This window comes from Rissa tridactyla, chromosome 3, assembly GCF_028500815.1.
Source record: "Rissa tridactyla isolate bRisTri1 chromosome 3, bRisTri1.patW.cur.20221130, whole genome shotgun sequence".
NCBI classification, from domain to species: Eukaryota; Metazoa; Chordata; class Aves; order Charadriiformes; family Laridae; genus Rissa; species Rissa tridactyla.
This window is the reverse complement of record NC_071468.1, coordinates 33,496,031-33,518,341: the sequence shown is the minus strand read 5'-3', so window position 1 is coordinate 33,518,341 and position 22,311 is coordinate 33,496,031. Positions and strand designations below refer to the sequence as shown.

At 41.3% G+C, this 22,311-nt stretch overlaps 1 protein-coding gene across 1 annotated transcript in view; it reads right to left on the bottom strand.

Annotated features, from left to right (window-relative positions):
• Positions 1-8,577: 8,577 nt before the first annotated feature.
• The window catches only part of KCNK5 (potassium two pore domain channel subfamily K member 5), a 38,432-nt gene continuing 24,698 nt past the window's right edge, over positions 8,578-22,311 (bottom strand). Inside the window, exons 2-5 of the mRNA XM_054195459.1 lie at positions 19,009-19,120; positions 17,404-17,570; positions 16,035-16,203; positions 8,578-15,136 (exon numbers count right to left, since the gene is read on the bottom strand). Coding sequence (XP_054051434.1) covers positions 14,316-15,136; positions 16,035-16,203; positions 17,404-17,570; positions 19,009-19,120 — 1,269 coding nt within the window. The 3' untranslated portion in view covers positions 8,578-14,315. The remainder of the gene's footprint in view (positions 15,137-16,034; positions 16,204-17,403; positions 17,571-19,008; positions 19,121-22,311) is intronic.

Here is a 22,311-nt window from a genome sequence, read left to right as displayed (position 1 = left end):
CCTGAGGCAGCTGTTTTTATAAAACTTCCCAACAGTCAGAGGTTTTGCCAGTTCTCTCACCCATGGAGGGAATGATTTTCCTCAGAGATACCAGTTGCTACTTTTTAGCTGTGGCTGTGCAAAGCATCTGTGCTACTCCGGAAGGCAAAGCCTATCACAGAATTTCTTACCTCTTTTTTCCATCCCTCCTATTAAACGGTGGGGAACATGAGCAGGGACCTGCTACACAGCAGTGAAAGACCACCAAATTCAGAATCCAGAGGGCTATAATCAAGAGACAACTGTCGTAACTTTACATGCATGACAACTGATGTACAGTACCACCACTTCATCCAAGTCACAAAAATCCATACGTGTGATTGAAAAGCAATGGAAGGCAAATAAGGAGTGGGAGGAAAAGCTAGGCAAGGAGGACACACTGCTTGAAAAGAAGAAATCCTAGCTCCTCTTCAAGAAGAAAATCAGATGGAATACATTGGCCTAGGCATAGCAAACGTTGCCTTAACACTATTGCATCCAAACACTCAGCATTGAAAAGAGGAGCCAGACAATGAACTAGAAGATCCCATACAACATCATTTTCCAATGGCCTTGACAGCTAAGGAAGCTCAGGAAACAGAAATGATATGAAGTCTCCTTGTCTTTTTGTTCTTTACACAGTTTCATTCTTTTCTTATGTTAGTAGAATCATAAAATCATGGAATGTGTTGGATCGGAAGGGACCCTCAAAGGTCATGTAGTCCAACCCCCCTGCAGTAAGCAGGGACATCTTCAACTAGATCAGGTTGCTCAGAGCCTCATCCAGCCTGGCCTTGAATGTCTCCAGGGATGGGGCCTCCACCTCTGAGCAACCTGTTCCAGTGCTTCACCACCCTCATTGTAAAGAACTTCTTCCTAATGTCTAACCTAAACCTACCCTGCTCTAGTGTAAAACCATTGCCCCTCGTCCTATCGCTACGTGCCCTTGCAAACAGCCCCTCCCCAGCTTTCCTCTAGGCATTTCCTGTAGCACATTTGAAGCGCGTTAGGGCAGCCAGTTAATCTTGGTAAGTGGAAGAGAATATTTTATTTCTCAGATGTGTATGAAACATTGCATCTGATTTCTAGCAGACAATCAGTACGCTGATTACACAATATAAGAATACCCTAATTATACAATATAAGAATAACGTTAGGGAGCTATTAAAATATATCAGGCCTCTCAGAAATGGACACAAACCACAGAAATGTAAAGCTGAAGAGGACCTCAAGATATTACTGAATTTGCCCTTTTGTACTGGGGGCCAGTAAATGTAGCAAGACCATCCCTGACAGCTGTTTGCTTTAATTGTTCTCAAATCCTCCAATAGTTTGAAGTCTATGCCCACGTAGGAGAGTTTATTGCTCTTACAGTTGGAAAGCGATTTGTAGCATAAGGGTCTGCCTTGTTTATTGCAATGTGGACAGATTTCTTTTCTACTTTCTCCAAGGTCTACAAGAAACTGCTAAACCCCTGCTTAGCACTCTTCAGCAGTATTTTACCCATCAGAAAACTTATGCATCCTAGCTGGTTTGTTTTCTTTTCTAGTCTGCATAAACCCATTTTTTCCAACCTTTTCCAATCGTTTTCTCAAGTGTCACACACTTTCTTAAAACATTTTCTTGTTGCTGTGGTGCACACTACTCTCAGCTTATCTACAGCTTCCTTAAAATCTGAGGATCTGAGCCCATACTAGCCTCATCGTCCTAAAAAGCAGAATAATACCTCCCATCTCTCACACATGCTACTTTTGCTCATACATCCCAGGATAACACTTATCCTTTTGGAAGTCATTGGGCTTGTTTGGTAGCAGAACTTTTACACTTTCCAGATCCTTTTATGCAGTAGTAATTCTGACACTATTCCAGACGTTTTATTTGATTTTAATTATCTTTAAATTGTTTGGGATGACTTTCTTGAGTTGAGAGGATGGGATTTTAAGACTTCCTGACACGGGCTCTATACTGACGCATGCTGCTTTTTTTCTCATGAATTCTGTTTTTAGTTTCTTCCTATTTTGCTGCCCAGAGGCCTCTGCACCCAGGGCAGCCAAAAATTAAAATTAAGATGAGAACAGGAACTAATTATTTCTACTTGCTAATAAGACCAGAAAATTATCATTAAATTAAACTTCAGAAAGTTGCATGTTACACATAAGAAAAATTAGGCTATGTGGAAAAAGAAATCTGCTAAGAGGTGGTGGAAACACCACCAGTAGATCTCACCAAAGCTACGACTAGCTGGCTACTCGTTGTCAGCACACAGTTGTACAGATTTGCTTACTGCAAGGAGTCATAAGTCAGAGAGGAAAGAGGTCTGCTCACACTCTTTGACCTTCCAAGGCTATACATAGCATAAAACAGCTAAGGGAAAACTAAGCTTGCATTAGGAATCCTGTGAAGGAGGCTTACCTAGGTTCTGGTCGCATCCTGACGGGAAACGGTACCACTACCTCCCCCTGCGAGAAGATGGGTGAATGAAGAAGCAGCAACAAGGCATGAGAAACCTGACAGTTTGGAACAAGAGGGAACAAGGTTAACCTCCTCAGTAATTGTCAGCCACCCTCCTGAAGAATCTCTGCCACAAGAGAAGGTTGTACACTTCTCACGAAGCATGTGCACATCAGTTTTTGTTTAAATTTTGTATAATGGACACCTTCAGTGTGAAGATGTAGGCTTAGCTCCTTTTAACCCTTGAAGATTCCTGTGCTGATTCAGAGGAAGAGAGGAAACACCTCTCTCTACTGTTTTCTCCTTGTGAGTAGATGCTAATTTTTGCTTCCCCAAACTCCTTTTCTAGCAGGTGGCATATGGCAGAATATGCTCTGCCTTCCTCTCCTGTGGACTCCTGTTAAGGGAACATGCCACATCCCAGCGTCCCAATGCACAGGGATACTTGAAGAAAGGGCCTTCAGCTCCAACAAGAGAAACAACAGAAAGTGTCCTAAAGCTGTTGCATTCACCCAAACTCATGTTCTTACCCTTCACACTTCAAACATCAGCCAGGCCTAAACATAAGCCAAAGCAAACATCTGTTTAGCAGGACATGGGCGTACAGAAGACTCTTCTTCATCCGTAGTTAACAGGGCTTCTTATTCCCCTTCATGTGGAGTACCTACTGTGTGCAGATGCTCTGGAGTGAGGGTCACTCCTTTGTCGTCCTCCTTCCTAAAGCTCTAGAGGATTACTGTCCTCATCTAGCCCTGTTTCTTGTTCCCAGGGTTACATTTTAGTGTACAAATACAATTCCTTTGATGGTGCCAGCTATCCCTGGTACTTGAAGAAGACTCCTCTACCTCAGTTCCTGACTAGGCAGCCAAGAGGTATGCAAACTATGTGAATGCCACTGATAACTCTACCTGGGGCCAGTGGCACCTGCTATCCATGGTCTGTTCTTCTGTGTCTGTAATCAGCCGATTGACCCCACCTAAAATGTTCCCCTTACACCTCCTAGCACCATAATACACTAGAATTCAACTGTGGCACATGGTACCAGCTACATCCACGTTATGAGCTTGTGCTCTCATGCATTACTAGCTTTCTATAGACTCCTTGGTGACACAGATGGCAAATCTCTCACTGGGGCTTCTGCATGGATGCAGTGTGAGAGCCCATTCCCACTCCTGCCCTCTCACTGGTGTTCTGGGGTCACTTACTTTCAAGTGTTACAAAATACCCAATTGGTTCCTGACGTTGATCTGTGATATTTTTAAAGTCACAGTTTTGTCATTTATTGGGAATACCTGTAACTGGAAAAGTAACACATACGGATTCCTCTAGTGCTTAAAAAAATTCCATCGTGGGAGTTTTCTGTACCCTAAAGACTTGACATGTAGGCTGTCTAGCTTATATTGGTTGCCATCTGGCTCTCAGTCCAACTCTTTGTTTTCAGTCTCTAGGCCATTATGTCTTTGGTAAATAATCAAACATATTTTGTTCTATTCAATTTCTTTTCTTCTGTTGAATTGTTGATTAGGAGCCAAGGGTTTATTTAAACAGGTGATAACTTTGCTGCTTACTTGGTGCAACTGGAACATAGTTTTAGGTCACATCTACATGACAAATGTAGTCATGTCAAGCAATCTGAACACACAGCAACAAGCTAATGCGTTTCTAAGGCTTTAGAAGCCTTCTGGAGAGTTCCAGACAAAAAGAGCTAAGCTTTATCCTCTAAGTTCAGGGGCTGGGAGGGAGGGAGCCAGCCCCCAACTTCAGGAGCAGTAGGGACAACCGTGGTCATAAAGTGGGATTGGGGAATGCAAGAATAGTGGTAAAAGGGAACTGGAGCAGGAAGAAGGGGAGGAGGAATATGGAGCTGGAAAGGGCGCAACTACAACTCACAATAGTCACGGTCTCTTTCAAAAAATATTTTGGACCCCAGCCTCACTAACAAGGCTCTGTGAGTATTTAGATAGATAGGCATGCCTAGTCCACTTCATGGCCCTGTAGCGAAGCTCTACCCTTGCTCTCACCGAACTACATCCCTGCAAATCTAAATCCATGGCAGATATAAAGAGCATGGCTGAAAACGTGCAAAAGGTTGAACTTTTTCACTGAAGGAAGCCATGACCACTCAGCTGGGTGCTTTGGTTGTTCAACCTCTGTCCCCTTTAGCTGAAGCAGTTCAGGCTGGCACTCACCAAGCAGGAGAAGCCAAATCTATCTTCTGGCTGTCAGCCTGAAACGCCAAGCGGCCGCCGTGTCCTGCCTGCAGGCAGCCGTGACGTTCCATGGGGGCCACAGGAATTGTAACAGAACAGATGCAATGCAGCAGAGGAAAGGGAAAATTAAGACATAAAAGCAAGGAGAAAAGTGGTGGGAGCCAGCAGAGACAGACAAAAGAGATGGAAGCGGTATCCTTCCGTGAAAAATCAGCTGGGTCATTACTGTGTAGGTCTGAGTAGAACAGTGTTTGCAACCAGTTACTGCTCTTCCCCATCCTGAATCTTCTTGTTGTTGTTTTAAAGAATGGCCATTTAACAGTAAACAAACTGTGATAACCCCAAAGCCTTTTCCTCCCTCTCTGAGCCAGAGGAAGCTAAGTTTATCCCAAGCATTTCCAAAACCACATAGCATTTGAAGGCACAATAATATATGGGGCCAGAAACTTTTAAATAAAAGCCAGTTAGAGCTTCAATCCATTTCCACCTTATTTTTAATTTTTATTATGTTCTCTGAAAGAAAAATTCTATCTCAAGCCTACACATTTTAACAAGCTGCCAGTTCTTTCCTGCAGATTTTGCAGCTTTCAGTGTTTTGCCCCCGTAAGATTACGCTTTTCGGCTACTGAAAAACATCATAGAATTAAACTCCATCAGAGAAATCAATATCACTTGGCCAGGCAACGTCTTCAGAAAACTGCTTGAAATTATTTGCCAGAAAACTTATTTCCTAGTATTTTGGAGCAAATCTCCTCCCAGATAACATTCCTCAGTTACTATAGTTTCAGGTCTCAGATTTCTTGTCTACTTGATACAAATCGTGTCTCTTGCCCTAAAAAAAAAAATAAAAAAAAAATTGTTCTCAGTTCAACACATCCCTTTTTAACTCTGCTTGAGTTGTGAGTTGTCCCTGGTTGTGCTGGGGTTATCAGCGTGGGGGCTAAATGTCAGGCTCTCCCCTCAATTTAAGCAGCTGTAAAGGATGGAGAACTGCACCAAAGAGCTACAGAGGTTGAAGCTTAAAAATAGGTATTCACTTTACATTCTTGCCTTCACCTAATCGTTATCGTCCATCTCGGAGTCTAGTCTGATATTTTAGATTAAAAAGCTTCACTTCCTGAAGAAACGCAGCACAGAAGAAAATCTTAAAACCTGGGCCTCCTTCCTTATATGAAAGCAAGCCCCCCCTTGCAAGCCTTTCTCACTTTGAGCTAAGCCACCAATTTTCTATTATTTATTAAAAACTGACAACCACAAAAACAGCCAAAGAGGGCAGCGTCCCCCTCAGATGTCCAAGGCACATGGGTTACTCTTGTTCTTGTATTCATTTCCCATTCTAATCAGCAATTAAAAAGCAGACCAATTAGCTTACTATTTTTCCTTCCTTTCCAGCCGTGCCAGAGATGGAGTTGGCATAAGTCCCAGGCCGAGAGGAACAGAAAACATCAAAAAAGAGGTTGTCTGTGTCTCAAGTCTTGATTTGTTCCTTTACTTTTCGCCAACTGCCAACGTACAACCAATAAGCCGCAAATAGGAAGATTGCCAGAGACGGACAACACAGCCTTATGAATAGACACTTATCCTCTACCTTCAGAAGCTTGTGACTTCTATTTCAACAAGAACATGGATTTATTTCGCATTTGCACGCACATATTTGGCGGTTCTGCCCAGCAGCCACGAGTACGTAGGAACGAGCGCTCCTCTGCATCCAGTTTATTGTGATCAGTACGGGTAGGGCCCAACCCACAAATAAGCACACAAGAGGATTTTTGTCTCTGATCTTAGCAGCATTAGGAATTACAATACTTCCTTGTACACCCAGAAACTTAACTAGATAAACAAAATTGCGATCAACAAGTGCCCAAAGCCATAAGAGTCCAGAGAACAGTGCAGAGGTGTTGACAGGCCTTGAACGGGATTTTTGCTCTTGGTGTGGGACTATGGTCATTCATAGGATCACAGAATAGTAGGGGTTGGAAGGGACCTCTGGAGATCACCTAGTCCAACCCCCCTGCCAGAGCACGGTCACCTAGAGCAGGTTGCACAGGAACGCGTCCAGGCGGGTTTTGAATGTCTCCAGAGATGGAGACTCCACCACCTCTCTGGGCAGCCTGTTCCAGTGCTCTGCCACCCTCAAAGAAAAGAAGTTCCTCCTCATGTTTAGGTGAAACTTCCTGTGCTCACAATTAAAAGGCATACCATGGTGCCACACGCTACTTTTATATTCAAATAAGATTAAAAGCGCGTCAAAGTACTTGCCTTTTTTCCTGAATAAATAATGCATAGATCTGATCTGAAAACACAAGTACTTTTGTTTGGCATAGTTAGGAAAGTACCCAAAAGAATTTTATTAAAGGTTAGCATAGGAAATTTCAAAGTATCTATGGGGAAAACGTTAACTTTTACTTCAGCTATTTTGTGTTTTAACCTCCTCACCCCAATTTCAGAATTCCTATTTTCAGTTTTTTTTTCGTTTTGATTTCTCTGTCACCCACAGCACCACCCTAGTAAGGAGAAGGATTGGGGGCGGGGGGGGAGCAGAGTGTATTTTCCACAAATTCCTCCATAGAGAAAACAACATAACCATCAAAATATGGAGAGGGAGTTGTCACCATCTCTTTTCTACGCTTTCCCATGAGCAGCAAGGAGCAACGATAGAGAAGCAACTTCTGGCATCCCATAAAAAATATTCTAAAAATATAAAAATAAGCCTCTTTTGTTACAGTTGTTTCAGTTCAACTTGTAAAACCCCGAAGTTATTATTATTAAAATATTTCCATCAGAATATTTCTCATATGTCAATTTATTTCTCTCATGTATATTTTCTAACCAGAAGAAGTTCTGGCTACAGGCTGTATTTGGAAACTTGGCCGTCAGATGAAGCCCTCCTAATTAGAGCATGTTACCTCTTTCAGGGAGCCTCTGTGCGGGATAATGCCTCCGGCAGCCCAGTCCACCTCAACTCTCCCTTTCCAGATAAGCCCTTTTGATGTGAAATAGCAAATCTCCTTGGTCAGCAAGCTGACTCATTGTGGGCATTGCGTTTTGGACCTCTGTCCTCCTATCAGTTGGGGTACCACCCCCTGTACTAGGGTGGCTGTGTAGTCCAAGATAACCACTGCTTGCATTTGTTTTCATCCCAAGACACAGAACACCTGCTTGGACACCCATCTGAGTTTCCACAAAACATCCCCAAAAAGGGCTGGGTTACACTTTTATGGGTCTGGTTTTCTTGGGAGCTGGGATGGAACCCAAGGCAGTAAAGGTGAGAAATCCACCCCTTTTCCCTGAGACTTTGCCCACGTGCGGGGGGGAGGCTGCACCAACACAGTGGGTCAGCAGGAGTTGCATTATCTGCACGTCAGAAGAAGGCATCTGCCAATAAGAAAGTGAAAAGCGATCCTTTAAGCAAACCCTTTAAGCATCCCTGGCTGTGAAAGACCTGTAGGTGATGAACAGGTTTGAGAGGAGAGCTAAGGGCCTGCCAGGGAAAGGTAATGCCATGGGATCACTCTCAGGGAGAAGTGTGGCCCCTGGCAGGGCTAGGTTTGCTCCAACCCAGCCATCTATCCCCCTTGTTCCTCAGGCATGGAGTCAAAATAAAGCCACAGCCTGCTACTGCACTGTGAAGCCAGGCAGGGTACATGGAGGAGACCCAGCCTCCAAGGGCTTTCTGGAACAAAAAGAAGTCAAAATCTAATGGGCACTGTGCTCAGCCCAACCTTTACTCCTAGATATTACAGTATTAGCTATCTTACCATGGGGAGGTTGGGGCTAAAAACAAGTTTAAAAAAAACCCTCACAAACCCCACCCAATCCTTGCTGAAAGGCACAAGGTACAAGTCATGAATTTAAAAAGAAAACTCTTCCTGCTCAAACTATAGGGCAACAGAACCTCCCCCACCTCACCACAGGTTCTTGCATAAGAGTTGAAAGCAGTGCGTTTTGGGTTCTTCAGGACTTAAGTCCAGCTACAGGAAACGGCCCTGAACGGAGTGAAGTAGTATTTTCCTGTGTAAAAAGGTCCTGACCAGCAGCTCTTGACCTGCTATGTCACTGTCTCAACCTGCTACGTCACTGTCTTCAGACAGAATTAAAGGTTTGAGTTCTCCGTTTCCATGAAGTGCAGGTTGCTGGTATCATATTGCACCGTGCATTGTAAAGACCTGTGATAAAGCGTTTGGTGAAAAGATTTCAGTTTTTCCAAGTGTCAGCTGATCTGCGATTTTTATCTGTTAAGCTATTGTGTTCGGAGGAACTCGAAGCCAGGCACGGACCATAAGAACAAGCGCTTAACAGATACAGGTTTATCCTGTTTTCCTACTTCTTGCTACCCTACCCCCCATAAATTACTAACACTCTACTAAAATAGCGAGGGCAGAAGGCGAACAATAGTCTGTGGCTCCAACCTGCTGGGAGTGATAGAAATGTTATCAGGTGCTTACCAGACTTGAAGTTATGTCCTGCCCTCAGCAGGCACCTCCACCTCCTCCTCCTCCACCACTCCTCTGTTGTGGGGCTGGAGGAAAACGTAGAGACCGGCTACCCTTACTCAAGTCATGACAGCATCCCCCCTTCCCTCCCGTGCTTTTGCATCTCCCCACTTTCCTAGCTCACACCTCAGCAATTCCACTCTCTTCACCCTCAGGCTGAGGTTGTCCCAGTTTCTGCAGGTGGCTCCATCTCTGTCATGGGTATCACCAAGTTGCATTTTGCTACCCGTTAAGGTAGGTAGATATGTTTTCCAAGTTGCTTTAAGGAAACTGTTGGAGTTGAAGGACTGCAAATACTTCTAGGCTGCAAAATGGCGAACACTGCTGCTAGAAATCTTGTGAAAATTCATAAACAGTTACTCAGATATTTTAATAGCTCTGGCATAAGATTCAGATAGCAGTCTAAGACCCATTTTATTTTATCGATCAATTCTAACGATTCCTGTCTCAGTGCATCTTCTTTAAAAGCAGCCCCATGAAAAAACAAACAAACAAACAAAAAACGGCCCCTAGAATAAACTTTTGTTTATCTTGCCACAGCTGTCCAAAATCCTCGTTGAATAATACTTTGCTGCGCTGCACCTAACTGAAGACTAGATGCCCTTGAACTGAAGCCATCAACACCCCATACAAGTACAGGCACCTGCTTACATAAAACAACTTGCTTTATCAGCTCCTTACCTTCCAGCTCTTTGGGCCAGGACCAGTCTCATCTGTGAGGTGCATTACAAGTGTAGGGAGCTGTAAAAAGAAATCTCAATTTCTTGATTGCCATTGTCATCATGACAGAGAGGATAAATTGTAAAATTTTTATTGCAAAATATTAAAATAAATTACATTTTACAAAGACTTAGCAAATATTTACATACAGTGTGATTCCAGTGACAATCAGCAACAGAGAACAGACAGACAGGCATATTATGGAGTGATAAGAGTCAGAACTGTACAAACTTCAAAAGCCATATGAAAGACCAGGTAATTTTTAAAAAGGTAAATCCATCACAAACGGAATGAATCCCACGAGGCACAAAACTTACAAGTCTACAACAGAGTTCTTGAGTTTTTTTGTTTAGGTCAGCAGACTTGTATATTGCTTTTTGCTCTCCTCATCAGTGATGCTTGTCTGTCTCTACACGTACTCTCCCAGATCAACTGGAGGAAAAAAAAGAATAATCTCAACATATACAACTGTGTTACCATGGATCTGTTATCAGTCTGCATGTTTTGTGACATCCATTGCCAGCAACAGATTCACAAATCATTCGTTCAGAAAAATTTAAACACACCGCTTTTTGTATTTCCTTAGTGATTTCGTACCAGTGTATCAGATGTGTTAGACTGCCCACTATGAGATACGTATCTGAAATGATGCCCTTCTGGTAAAAATAGGCTTCAATAGCACAAGACAAAGCAAGCAGTGCCACAATGCTGTCATGAAGGATGGGGTCACATAGTCTATAGCACTTAAAAGGGCTTTTGTAGGAACAGACTTTCGTTGTCACATTTCAGGATTTCTTTAATTTTTTTTTATTTTTCTTTTTTTTAAAAAGTACTGGCTCATCTTCGCAAAATGAGTAAGTTTATATTGTGAAAGTGGACCCATACTTCACATGATGTGACTGGAAATACAATCTACTTGTAGGCAATAGCTAGAAAGAAGTTTCCACTCCTATTCCATCCCTTCCTTAGATGTGCTTAAAAGCCACTCCCCCCGCACTTAAAAAAAAAAAAAAAAATCTCCTTTCCTCTCTTTCCAGGAAGAGATCTGTCTCACCTATAAAACCAATTCTTTAGCATTAAGAGAGCTGTTAACGTAATTGATTAGCCAAATGAAATCTTATGTGGCATCCAAAGAAAATGTTTCCAGATTGACCAGATAACTGAAATAACTACAAGACCTTACCAAGTAGCACTGGGGAATTCACTCAGAGGCACTTCTGGGGCTGAACAGCTCCAGCCTGGACACCCCTCTTATTCACTACATGTAAATTTGAAGGAAGAAAGACTGTAGGTCCCCCAGGCAGCTGCTTTACTCAAGATGTGGAAGACAGGCAGGAAAAAGCTGTCTTGCTCAGCACTTCGGCAGTTCTGAGATGGCACCATATTTTTAAAAACCCTGGGAAATGGTTCAACTTTTTGGAGAGAGACAGTATGAAACCTCTCCAAAACACTGAAAACAAGTAGGGCTTAACGAGACCAATTGTGTTGGACCCTGTGTAAAGTGGAATTTTTTCCCAGTGTTAGGATTACATTAAGGCACATGGTGGGATGTCTTGAGAACAGTTTTGTGAGGTGCGATCATGTTTCCCCAAAAAGCAGGAATATTGTACTTTGTTTTAATAAATTTAAACTATTACTTGAAATCCCATGATACTTATTAGGCAGACTTATAGTCTATGCTGACTACACTGGGAAAGGCCAGAAAGCCACATCTAACTTGATAATATGAAACAGATCCCATCCATTCTCAGCTCTGGCGTACAAGTGCACTTTGCTACGGAGAACGGAGAGTCTGGGTTCCAGTGTGCAACATCCTCTTCCCAATCAAAGCAGCCCAGCCAAGCGTCTGGGTTGTATTATTTCTGTATTAGAGAGATATTTTTTCTTGTTTTTAAATGATGATTGGACTACACTTTTCCATTTCATGCACTTTCAGCAAGCCTTTTCTCTCCTCACTGTCCTGTAGCTTTCTAACTGTCACTAAAACCTTGATCTTTGCATCTATAATGGAAGACAAGTTGGAGGACAACAAAAGCTATATGGAGTGCTTTCTCATTTTTCTTTAAGTTAATGTGCACTTTTTTAATTTAAAAAAAAAAAAGAAGGCTACACTTGCTACACAAGCGTCCTGTGTATCGTGCATGTAGTCTTACCTACCATTTCTTACAGTTACAAGATATAGTTGTCAACAACAATGCTTCAGATATATAGAAATGCTTGAAGGGCTTGGAGTCATTTTTAAACAATGGGGGTATCTGTTAGAAGTAAATCAGAATCTTCGTGATAGGACCTCTCCCTCGTTTCCTGTCAGATATAAGCCAAACTCACCCAGCCACCCCTGCTCCAAATAGCAGTAATAGAATAAAATTTTATTTCAAATTAGAATCTCTCTTCCGCGATATAATCATAAAACACGGATTAACTACCAAGTCCAATTGAAAAAGTGTCATATATGTCGAAGATTCTGAAAAAAAGACTAGTAAAGACAGTCCCTTGTTTCACAGTAGGTGACTTCAAAACTTCCCATCAACAGGCTCTCCAACCAGAGTGCCAGTTTCCCATATGTCCTCCTCCTTCTGCGGAAGAGGCCAGCAACTGAAGCTACAGCCAATATTTGCAGTTATTAGAAATAGCTAGTAATTCAAGATTAGCGTTGCAAGATTCCATAAGCTCTTCTTACAGAGCTAGTGAGTCTGCCAGCATTACATCGAAAACAAGCATGAGACAATTTTTAACTGTTCACTGAACTTTGGAAACTTTCAGACATACTGGAATGACTTAAATACTGTAAAACTAACCAGAACAACAGAACTTGATATGTTAAGGTTCAAAGGTCTTGGCTATTTTCTGTTCCAAGTATGTTGGATACAACTGTAGTCAGTACCTTTTGCCAACACATAATCAAGAGCCTCATTTGAAAGAGTTGTCAGGGTTAACCCATAGATATCGAAAAAGAAAGAAAAATAAAACCACGGTATAGTTTTCTTTGTAGCCAAAACAATTCGGGCATAAATGTTATGAAGAGACATACTTCCTTCTCAACGAGAAGCTCATCTCCAAGCCAAAAGTTAATACTTTCATGAGCTTAGAGACAAAGTTCCTTTTTGAAAGTGCCTTATGGCCTTAAGTCACCTGATCTCATCTCAGTTTGCCCAAGATTTGACATTGCCCAGCCCAGCCTTCTTGAAAATGGGGTAGAATAACCATTGTATGTATATACATAGGTCAAGCTTTAAAACAAAACAAATAAGCAAAGTGTAATCAACTGTTTGAAAAAAAATCATCTCTCATTCAAGTCTATTCTGAAGTACCAAGGCAGGGAGGAACATCAAACAATACTGACTAACACACTGCGCAGATCAGCAGCAGTGCTACGGGTCCCTTCTGACAGGCATTAGGGCATTTGGAGAATATCTGTGCCTCCCAGGGTGATTTTTTCCCCCCCCCTCAGAAGAACAGTGTCAATAAAACTTCACCTGTACATTAGATACTGTATAAGGTTCATTCAAGTATTTCCGCTAGGAACTGGACAGTGGAAGGACACTTTCAACATTAAAAAAGTTCATTGCATCCTGCTTGTGCTCAAACATGCTTTGATCAACAGGTCTTCCAGTCACTTAACTCTTTTAACAGTTCTGGGGCTGATGTGCTGTTTAGCAGCCCAATCGGTGAGCGTCATCCCAGATGATTCTTCCTTTTTAGAGGGCTCCTTCTCAATCCATTCCTTCGGAATTTTTAATTTTAATATTTTATTTATGAAATTACAATTCGCTACAATTTGACAAGCACTGACATATTCTAGACAGATGTTTCAGAAGCCTCCTCCTCAGTCTGCCAGCACACCTCAGCTCAGACCTGTGTGTCCTGGTATTCCATCTAAAGTTTCTAATTAAGTACAACTAGCGGTTGCACCATATTTTTTTTTGTGGTAACAACTTAGCAATGGGCAACAAAAAAAAAAGCAAACCCCTTGCTTTCATTTGTGATCAAAGCAGGATTCAAATCCAGGTTTTCAGAGGTGAAAGGTTAATGGACTAACCGAACACATTTGATGCCCAAAACAGTCTCTTTGCAACAGTATAGATACGCTCCCAAACTAATTCCTCAATGAAATGCATAAACGTAGAGCAGGTCCAGTGTATTAACTAGTCTTTTCTTTTCTACTTTGTTCAAGAACCATAAAATCCCAAGGAGGAGCAGGACTCCAAATTCAACTGTTATTTCACAAGTTTTTCGGAGAAGCAAAGCTGATGGGCTCAGAAACGAACTTAGGATGGGAAAAAGACACTGGAGTTTATTAGTTTGGGACTTGCTTTTGTTTTCAAAGAGACAGGAGAAACTGCAAAAACATGCTTTTCTCCTTGCTCTGTTAGTTTGTTCAATATGCACTGACCACTTTCAGAAAACCATTGCCAAACGTGTTTCACGTTGCAGCCTTCACATTGCTTACTGTATTATATTCATTCATCAGTTGTTCATAAGGCACAGAAAGTTCTAGCTCATTGTTGGTAAAGGTAGATTCATCAGAGGATGGGAATTTTACCAGTTTTTTTGCAGTTTCAGATTCCTCTGCAAGATTATCATCCATGGAGGATTTTGACGTTTCCTCATCATCTGAGATATCTTCTTCTTCATCTTCTTCTTCATTTACAAATGTTATATTGGCATTCTCAAATATTAAGGGTCGATAGTCTCTGGAATCCCACACTTCGCCTTCTTCTTCACTAATCCTGTCTAGCTGGTTTACGAACATGGTTCCTTCTAAAGGGCTGTCTCCAATACGTTTATCATGCAGGGGTCTCAGTACATGACCATTTTGAATGTCCAGAGAAGCCTCTTCATACTCAAATGACTCTGTCTTTGTGTAAGTCACCTGGGCATCCATACTGGCATTCTGCATATTTTGTTTGGCATTTTCTACTTTAATCATTTTGTCGTTGTTTGTCTTCAGGGCCTTCTTCCCAATTTGCTTAATAAGATCATTGTAGGTCTCTTCCTTCTTTGAAAGGAAGCTGAAAATGTTGACATCCTTTGAGGTACCCATTTGAAGGGGTTTTTTAGACCGAGGATGGTTGTCAAACGACTCTTTTCTTTTTTTCCTCCGTTTCTTGATTGCTTTGTGGACTTCGACAAACATACTGACCTTCCAGTTAACAAAGAGTGAAAGCCAAGCTAGTCCCAGATAGATCCATAGCTCCACAAAATATCTGTAAAGGGCATGATAGTTTGCATCTGGATTTACACCTACAAAGAATTGAAAACAAGCACATTACTGAAAGAGGACTCACAGTTGATAAACCTTTGAAGTTAACAAGCCTGAGAAGTACTCCCTTTCACACTAACAGAGCCTAGTTGGTTGAACATTGCTCAGAGGTGCTAAGTGGGAATCTGAAACCCTTCTGGAAGAAAAAGCTGATTCCCAGGCTTTCCACTTCTTGGCTGCGTGTATTCTGACCACTAGACTACAACACAAAATGGCAGCATATTTGTCCTCTCCTTGTAAGCTACAAAAGTGAACTTTTATCCTGTTTGAAAATTATAAGCCTTCTCCCTGACATTGAGGTATGAATATACCATATGGATATATTTCTTATATGATATACACCATAGGGATATATTTTACATATATGGATATATTTCTTCTTTGAGAAAATGATTCAGAATTCCACTTACAAGGACCATTTCCAAAGCCCTGAACAAGGCAGTGGATTTTAGAGAAAGACAAGATTTAGGAAGCTGACACCAGTATGTTCAGCATCTCCTGTTGACTAGTTCTAGAGAGCTGCACAGAGAGTATTGTGCAGTACTTGGGCGCCCTGCTTAGTACACTGTATCCCATCAAGAGGTGTGTTTAACTATCAGTGTGGACAGTATAGCTCATTGCCTGAAATAGGGACCTGGGGGACCTGAAAGAGTTACGAACTCCAGGCTCTAGACTTAACTCAATAAAGGCCTTAGCTATCTAAACCAAGATTGAAGAGCCAGATCTAGTCTATGGGATCAGTACCCAGCTTTAACTGAATCTTCTATTCAGCAAAATGTTTTGTAAAAGCTTAGAAAGCACCTTTTCGAATTAGAGTTTGGAAACAGAATTGCCATACTATGGATGTAGTGAAATAATACATAAAATACAATTACTGACCAGCAACAAAATCTCCAAATCCTATGGTGGTGATAGTGATGAATGAGAAATAGAGGCCTTCAATGTAATCCCATCCTTCAGTCACCATAAAGACAAAGGGAGGAATAACCAAGTGGACCAAGACACCCCAAACGATGAAAATAGCTGTGCATGTAATTTGTGCTTTCCTCTGTAAAGAAAGAAGAAAAGAAGTCAGGGAAAGACCTCCAAATTTTCTTTTACCATTCGTGCATCACTTGACAGTATCAGACATTTCAGAGTTTTGTGCTAACAGTTTATCAGCCATTACTAGAAGTCACTGACTGAAGTAAACACACAACTATTTTTTTTCCCCTTTATGCCGAACTCACTATTCTTTCAACTACTTGCTCAAACAGGACTATTTCCTCATAGTTTTTTCACACTCTTGAAAAGTTTAAGGACTTCCTGATGTTTTATAAATAAGCATGGGATACAGACATAGCATTCTAGTCTAAAAAGCAGTCAGTACCTGTGATTTTCATTTTATTCATTTGAGTATAGAGGATCACAAGTGTTTCAGATGCTTCTCTCGTATCTATGCCTCCTACCCCTGGCCACTCATGCAACCTCTGCACAAAGCTGCACACACACATCCACCATCATTTTCTGTACTTCCTTCTCAGGTGCTGAACCAAGAAAGTAAGAACAGAGCAAGAGCTCCGTTTCTGAAACCAGGACCTAAAACAGTCCCCGCTGTCCTCCCGGCACTATGTCCCTGCATGGCCTCCCATCTCTGTGCAGAGTTAGAACTGAGATAGAACTCACTTTGGGGGGGGGTAGGGGGTGGGCAGGCGGAACAGCAACCAACAAACCAAACCAAAACCTACCAAAATAAACCCCACACCAAACCACTACGAAAAAAAAAACCCAACGAAAAGAAACAAACAAAAAACCCACAAGCCAGTAACTCAGAACAAAACATTATTTTCCAGTTGATCCACTGCACAGCAGGAAGTACTCACACTAGCAGAGAAGCAAATGAGCACCAAGCAGGACAGCTTATTTCCGTGCCAGAGGAGCTCACACAGAATGTCTGTGAAATGGAGCCTCACCTACATTTGTCCTACAGGTTTCTAATGTAAGGAGATACACATCTCCATAGAAGCTGCAAGATCTATATTTAGTATCAAAGGTTTCTAGAAGATCTCATTTTGCTAAAACTTCTTGCAGAACTCACATATCAGACCCCAATTTCCCTTTCAGTTATTTCTATGCAACACCATTTGGGAAAATTCATATTTGTGCAAGTGTTCATTTACTACCAAGATTAGCAGGTAAGTTAAGAAGTGCAAGTTTAATTCATGCATCAAAAATACAGAGCACAAGGGTAAACAAGCGAGGGCCTTACCAGGCTTACTCCTCTTTTCGTCAGAAACTGGCCCAGCCTCTTGGCACGTCCTCCAAAGAACTTCCCCAGAGCGCTGATCCACGTCAAGCAGAGAGGAACTCCAAAGAGCCCATAAAATATGCAGAAGAGACGCCCAGAGGGTGTCTTTGGAGAAACATTTCCGTAACCTAAAAGAGATAAGTATGTGCATGGTCTGTTCTTGTCGCGGAGAATTCAAGGAAATTCTGCCTATGCACAAAACAACATTGCGTGGGCTTCTGCTGTATCAGGTGCTCCTTACTTCACCATCTGTAACAGCTTTACTCTACTCCAGCTGCTGCTCTTCTGAATCTGGATGCCTTCCAATTCTACTCTAGCAAACGTGTATTCAATTAATGCACGCTGAGAGGATTACTGCATTTGAAGTGTTTCCTAGATTTTGTGCATCTTTTTCTTGACAAGGTGAGATAAATATGAAATAAAGCGCATCTCAAAACTTCTAATACGATTCCCCAACCTTAAGCAACCCTGTTAAAAACTTTAGTGAATCAATTTTACAGAATAAAAGCTCAAAATTCATCCTGAAGCTAGATTCCACGTGAAAGATTCCCTATACACATTTAACATCTGGCCTGGTGCCTTTCCAGGGTAAGAGTTTGTGAGTTAAGTGCCAAGTAAGCTGTGACATAGCAAGGTATTTCAACTGCATTTAGGTTTTTCGCTGGTCACAGAAACTAACATGGCATTGCAAACTCGGGCTCTAAAATAAGCAACCTATATTCTGAACTTCTGCCAGGGTGTTCTTACTTAGGTGTGTTCCTGACTTCAACTTTTTGTCACAAGTTGTATTATAAGTTGGGCATTGTGAGTTTCAAGTGATAAAGAACACCACAGTACTGCATATGGTTCAACAGTAAGACTTCCATTTCAGTCTCCCTCCAGCCTTCTCTGGTTGTTTTGCATTCTTATTTTTGCAGTGTAGGTGTAGCAATGCCATGTAGCAAAGATTTTTCTGTAAAAGCAGAAGGCAGATATGTAGAGCTCTGAAAATCTGTATATCAAAGTAGGAAGAAGCCTTTCAATGCAGAGGGTTTTACAAGTACAAATCAGTAGTGAGGTTTAGAAGACAACACTTGTTCTACTTTGCCTTCTTTAAGAGACAAATAAAAAAAAAATCTAGATTGTTCTGCACGCCAAGAACATTGATAATTCAGTAGTTTAAGGGAATGCACATGAGTTACAGGACAGCTATACAACAACCTCATATACACATGCTTTAAGTATTAATTTAATGGAATGCTTTGTAACACTTTTGGGATTTTATGATTTGAAGATTCAAGTACGTAAATTAATGGAACCGGAATGACACCAGTCAGCCCCAGCAGCACCTCGAATCTGTTATTTATTGGAAAAGCACTAATTTCTCTTCTGTATACCCATGAAGAGAGTGCCAAAACACTGTTTTTTTTTCCCCTCTATGAACCTGCAGGTGAACACATACTCTAGACAACTCCAGCCATGGGGACTTCATTCAGTGGCTTAGCTTGACACATAAGTGGAAGAGTATAAACACACTAAGGCATACAGAAAACTGCAGTTACAAAATTTGACATAATAAATACTTACCGATTGTGGTGATCACAGTAGCAGCAAAGATCACAGCGTTAGGCCAGTTCCAGTTGTTGAAAGTATTGTTCCCAGTGATGGCAACACCCTGTCCAGCAGCATTCGACACAACCTGTAAGAAAACAGTTTACACTCATTCTTGGAAAATCCTGGCAGCCTGAAAAAGAAGTGTGTCTGTCCCTCTCAGGTTTTCCCCCTTTGTTCATACTTTCAGAATAGTCACTCCACAGTTTTTTTGTGAAGACTAGCCTAGTATATTTGCTAAAAATAATTTTATGAAATATTAAAAACTTGATTCACGTAAGTAGTAGTAGTGCAGGTGCTCTGACATTTAAATAGCGGGGTTTAATTAGATAAACTTTTACTTGATTTACCAGTTTAATCCAAATGGATCTCTTCCAGACACCAAACACACTCCTCCAGACTGAACTAGCGTTTAACCTCCAATGGCAGTTCTCGAATTTGGTTTAATATTAGGGACATCTTCAGAACTATCATCCATTTCAAAACACTGTTACATGCCTCAGCTTGACTTGGGTATGAGCAGGATGTCATAGAATCCTTGGCAAAGCTAGTGTGATTAATATTAATCCACCTGCTGTCCCTGGCAAAGTCAAACCATCTACAAGCCAACGTAAAACTGTACTTTTCAAAGACAGACAAATTAACACTTTTCCAAAGTATTTCATGCAACAGGACTCGGATCATTGTCCTTGAATCAGGCCACTTTCTTATCCCGTCTTTGAATCTGGTATGCCTTGATGAATGCAAAACATACAATGTTTTAGGGAAGCAAGTGTACTTATTGGCATTTCCAGATTCAGCAAGTCAGGTCTTCAGGTGCTCAAAAATTATTAGCCATCTTCGCCTCTTGCAGAAAGGGACTTGGAAGACCCAGCCTCCCCTGCCTTTCCAAAACTAGACTGTAGAAAACACATTGATAAAAACCCTAATGACTATTTAGTGCAGAAAGTCAAAGTTTCAGATCAAAACCACACATCTTGCCAATTCTGACATGTATTTCTACCTCCCTGAAGTAAAAGAGAAAAATGATTTATCATATTCTCTCCTAGAAATCCTTTGTTATTTAAATCTTTGCTCTGTCACTTCATGCTGCAGCTAAAACCTTCTCAGGTTACTCTGCTTTTTTCCCCTTCCGTGTAAACCAAGGTTGTCTGAACAAAACTCTTGAGGCTACATCCCTATACAGGAAAGGTGAAAGTATCTCCAAAAGTTGATTCATAACATTATCCCACTTCCTGTGTTTCTCCCTCAATAAGCATTGAGCACAAAAGCTACCTTGAGCTAAATATGTAAAATTGGAAGCATGACAGGTGAGATTTATCTTAAACCAGTAAGAACTTAGAGGTACATACAATCAACTCTTCCTTCCCTCGTCACCCCTTCCTTCCTACTTGATTAAGATCTGATCTTGGACCCAGAAGAGACTCAACACAAAGTTCAATTGCTACTGAAAACATACACAAGTTAACACAGGTTTTAATTATTCTTGACTTATTACATATCACCACCCTCCTACTGTAATAAAAATGCCCTCAAAGTGAATGTATTGTGCATATACAAGATGCAAACAATTTAATTAAAAATGCACTTTCAACACACAAGCTATTAGAGAAGATAAAAGGAGAAGCATTGAAAGTGAATGAAGGTACCAAACTAGATTTTTCTCTTGGTAAACTCTGTGTGGGTGCAAAACTGCATGCAGTGTCTTTCCATAGCCTACAGGCTCTGGATAGAAAAGGAGAGAGAGTTCTCACCAAGGCAGTATTTGTCATAAGAAAGTAGCGTTCAAATGAGAAGTAGCCCTAAAACGGGCAGGTTGAGAGCAGGCAAGTACACACACAATGCCACCCCCTTCCAAAAAAAAAAAAAAAAAAAAATATTTGGGGCAACGGATCCCAAGAGTTCATCTGAATAGAGATCAATAAAGGACCTTCATTCATTTCTGCTATTGGTCTACAGATGAACGTCCCAAAAGTCCCAGAGGACATCCAAAGTATCTGATAGACACAATCTGTGATCTATTATCTCTGAAAAGATGCATTGACTTCTTCCACTGCCCAGCAACGCTGCACTAAATGTTCTATCAAACACCAGTTCTCCAGTCATTTTCCATGCTATAACCACACTTGGATTTGTTATTTTTTTTGTTGTTATTTCCTCACAGAACAACTGATCTCATAAGAGACACACTGAAGTATCCGTTTCCATTGTCACTGGGACATTATCTCATTGCATTACCCCACCTTCAGCCTGAGCTAATGAGCTCAGTTTCCCAGTATGTACAGCTACATTAAGATCCGACACGACAGTGTTTGAGGTTTGGAGGTGTGAAGGGGGCCCAGATCCAAGGGGAAGAAGCTGCTGGACCAAGTAGCACACAGCTGCCCTTCACACCCAGGCAGTTAACATTTTGGGGGAGAGATGGCCAGCTCTGAGTTATATGAACACTTTAAATAGAGAATCACAGATACTCTCCAGCCAAAGCTGACACCCTCTTCGTGTCCCTATTTTCACACAACTATCTGCTATTAGCACACAGTTACCTATAATCTACAGTCTACTCTTTTAAGCTACTTTTATACCTGCAATAAGCCTGAAGGCAGTATATGGAGCCCAGCTGCAGGAACAAGATGGTGACAAAACATACTTAAGATAGCTTTGGTGCAGCGGGAAACACGTAACTGCTTTCCAAGCAGCATAACTTTTGCCCATACTGAAATAATTAAATATTCTGGCTTCAACAAAAAATGTGAGTGGACACTGTACAACTGAACAGCAAATATGGGGTTTTTTTTGCTTGGTAAATCTGTTCCTTTATTTTCATATGCTAGGATACAGAATGCACCGGGCTGCCTGTGCTGAATTTCTTAAACTATAGAAAATTTGCTCTTAAAAGCCTTTGGATGGGGAAAAGACAGAGGGCAAGGAGGAAGAGGCAGAAGAGGTTACATGGTGCAAGTGTTCTTAATATCTGGAAAGATGTCATTTAGAAAAATACCTTTTCAAGTATGCCCAAATTCAAAAGCTGAAAATAGTTAACTAACTCGGAATTTACACATCACCTTAGACCCCACCTCATGACAATTTGTACTGATAAAGGCGGGACTTTTATTTACTCTCACAGGAAAAGACCTACACTCTTCTCCCTCGCTCTCCACCGTTCCAATTCTGCATTTTGGCAAAGGAAAAAGTAAAAGAAGATCTAGAGTCCCTGCGGCTATTGCTGGAAATAGACTTGCAGAGGGACATTTAAGGCACACATAAAACTAATACATCTTC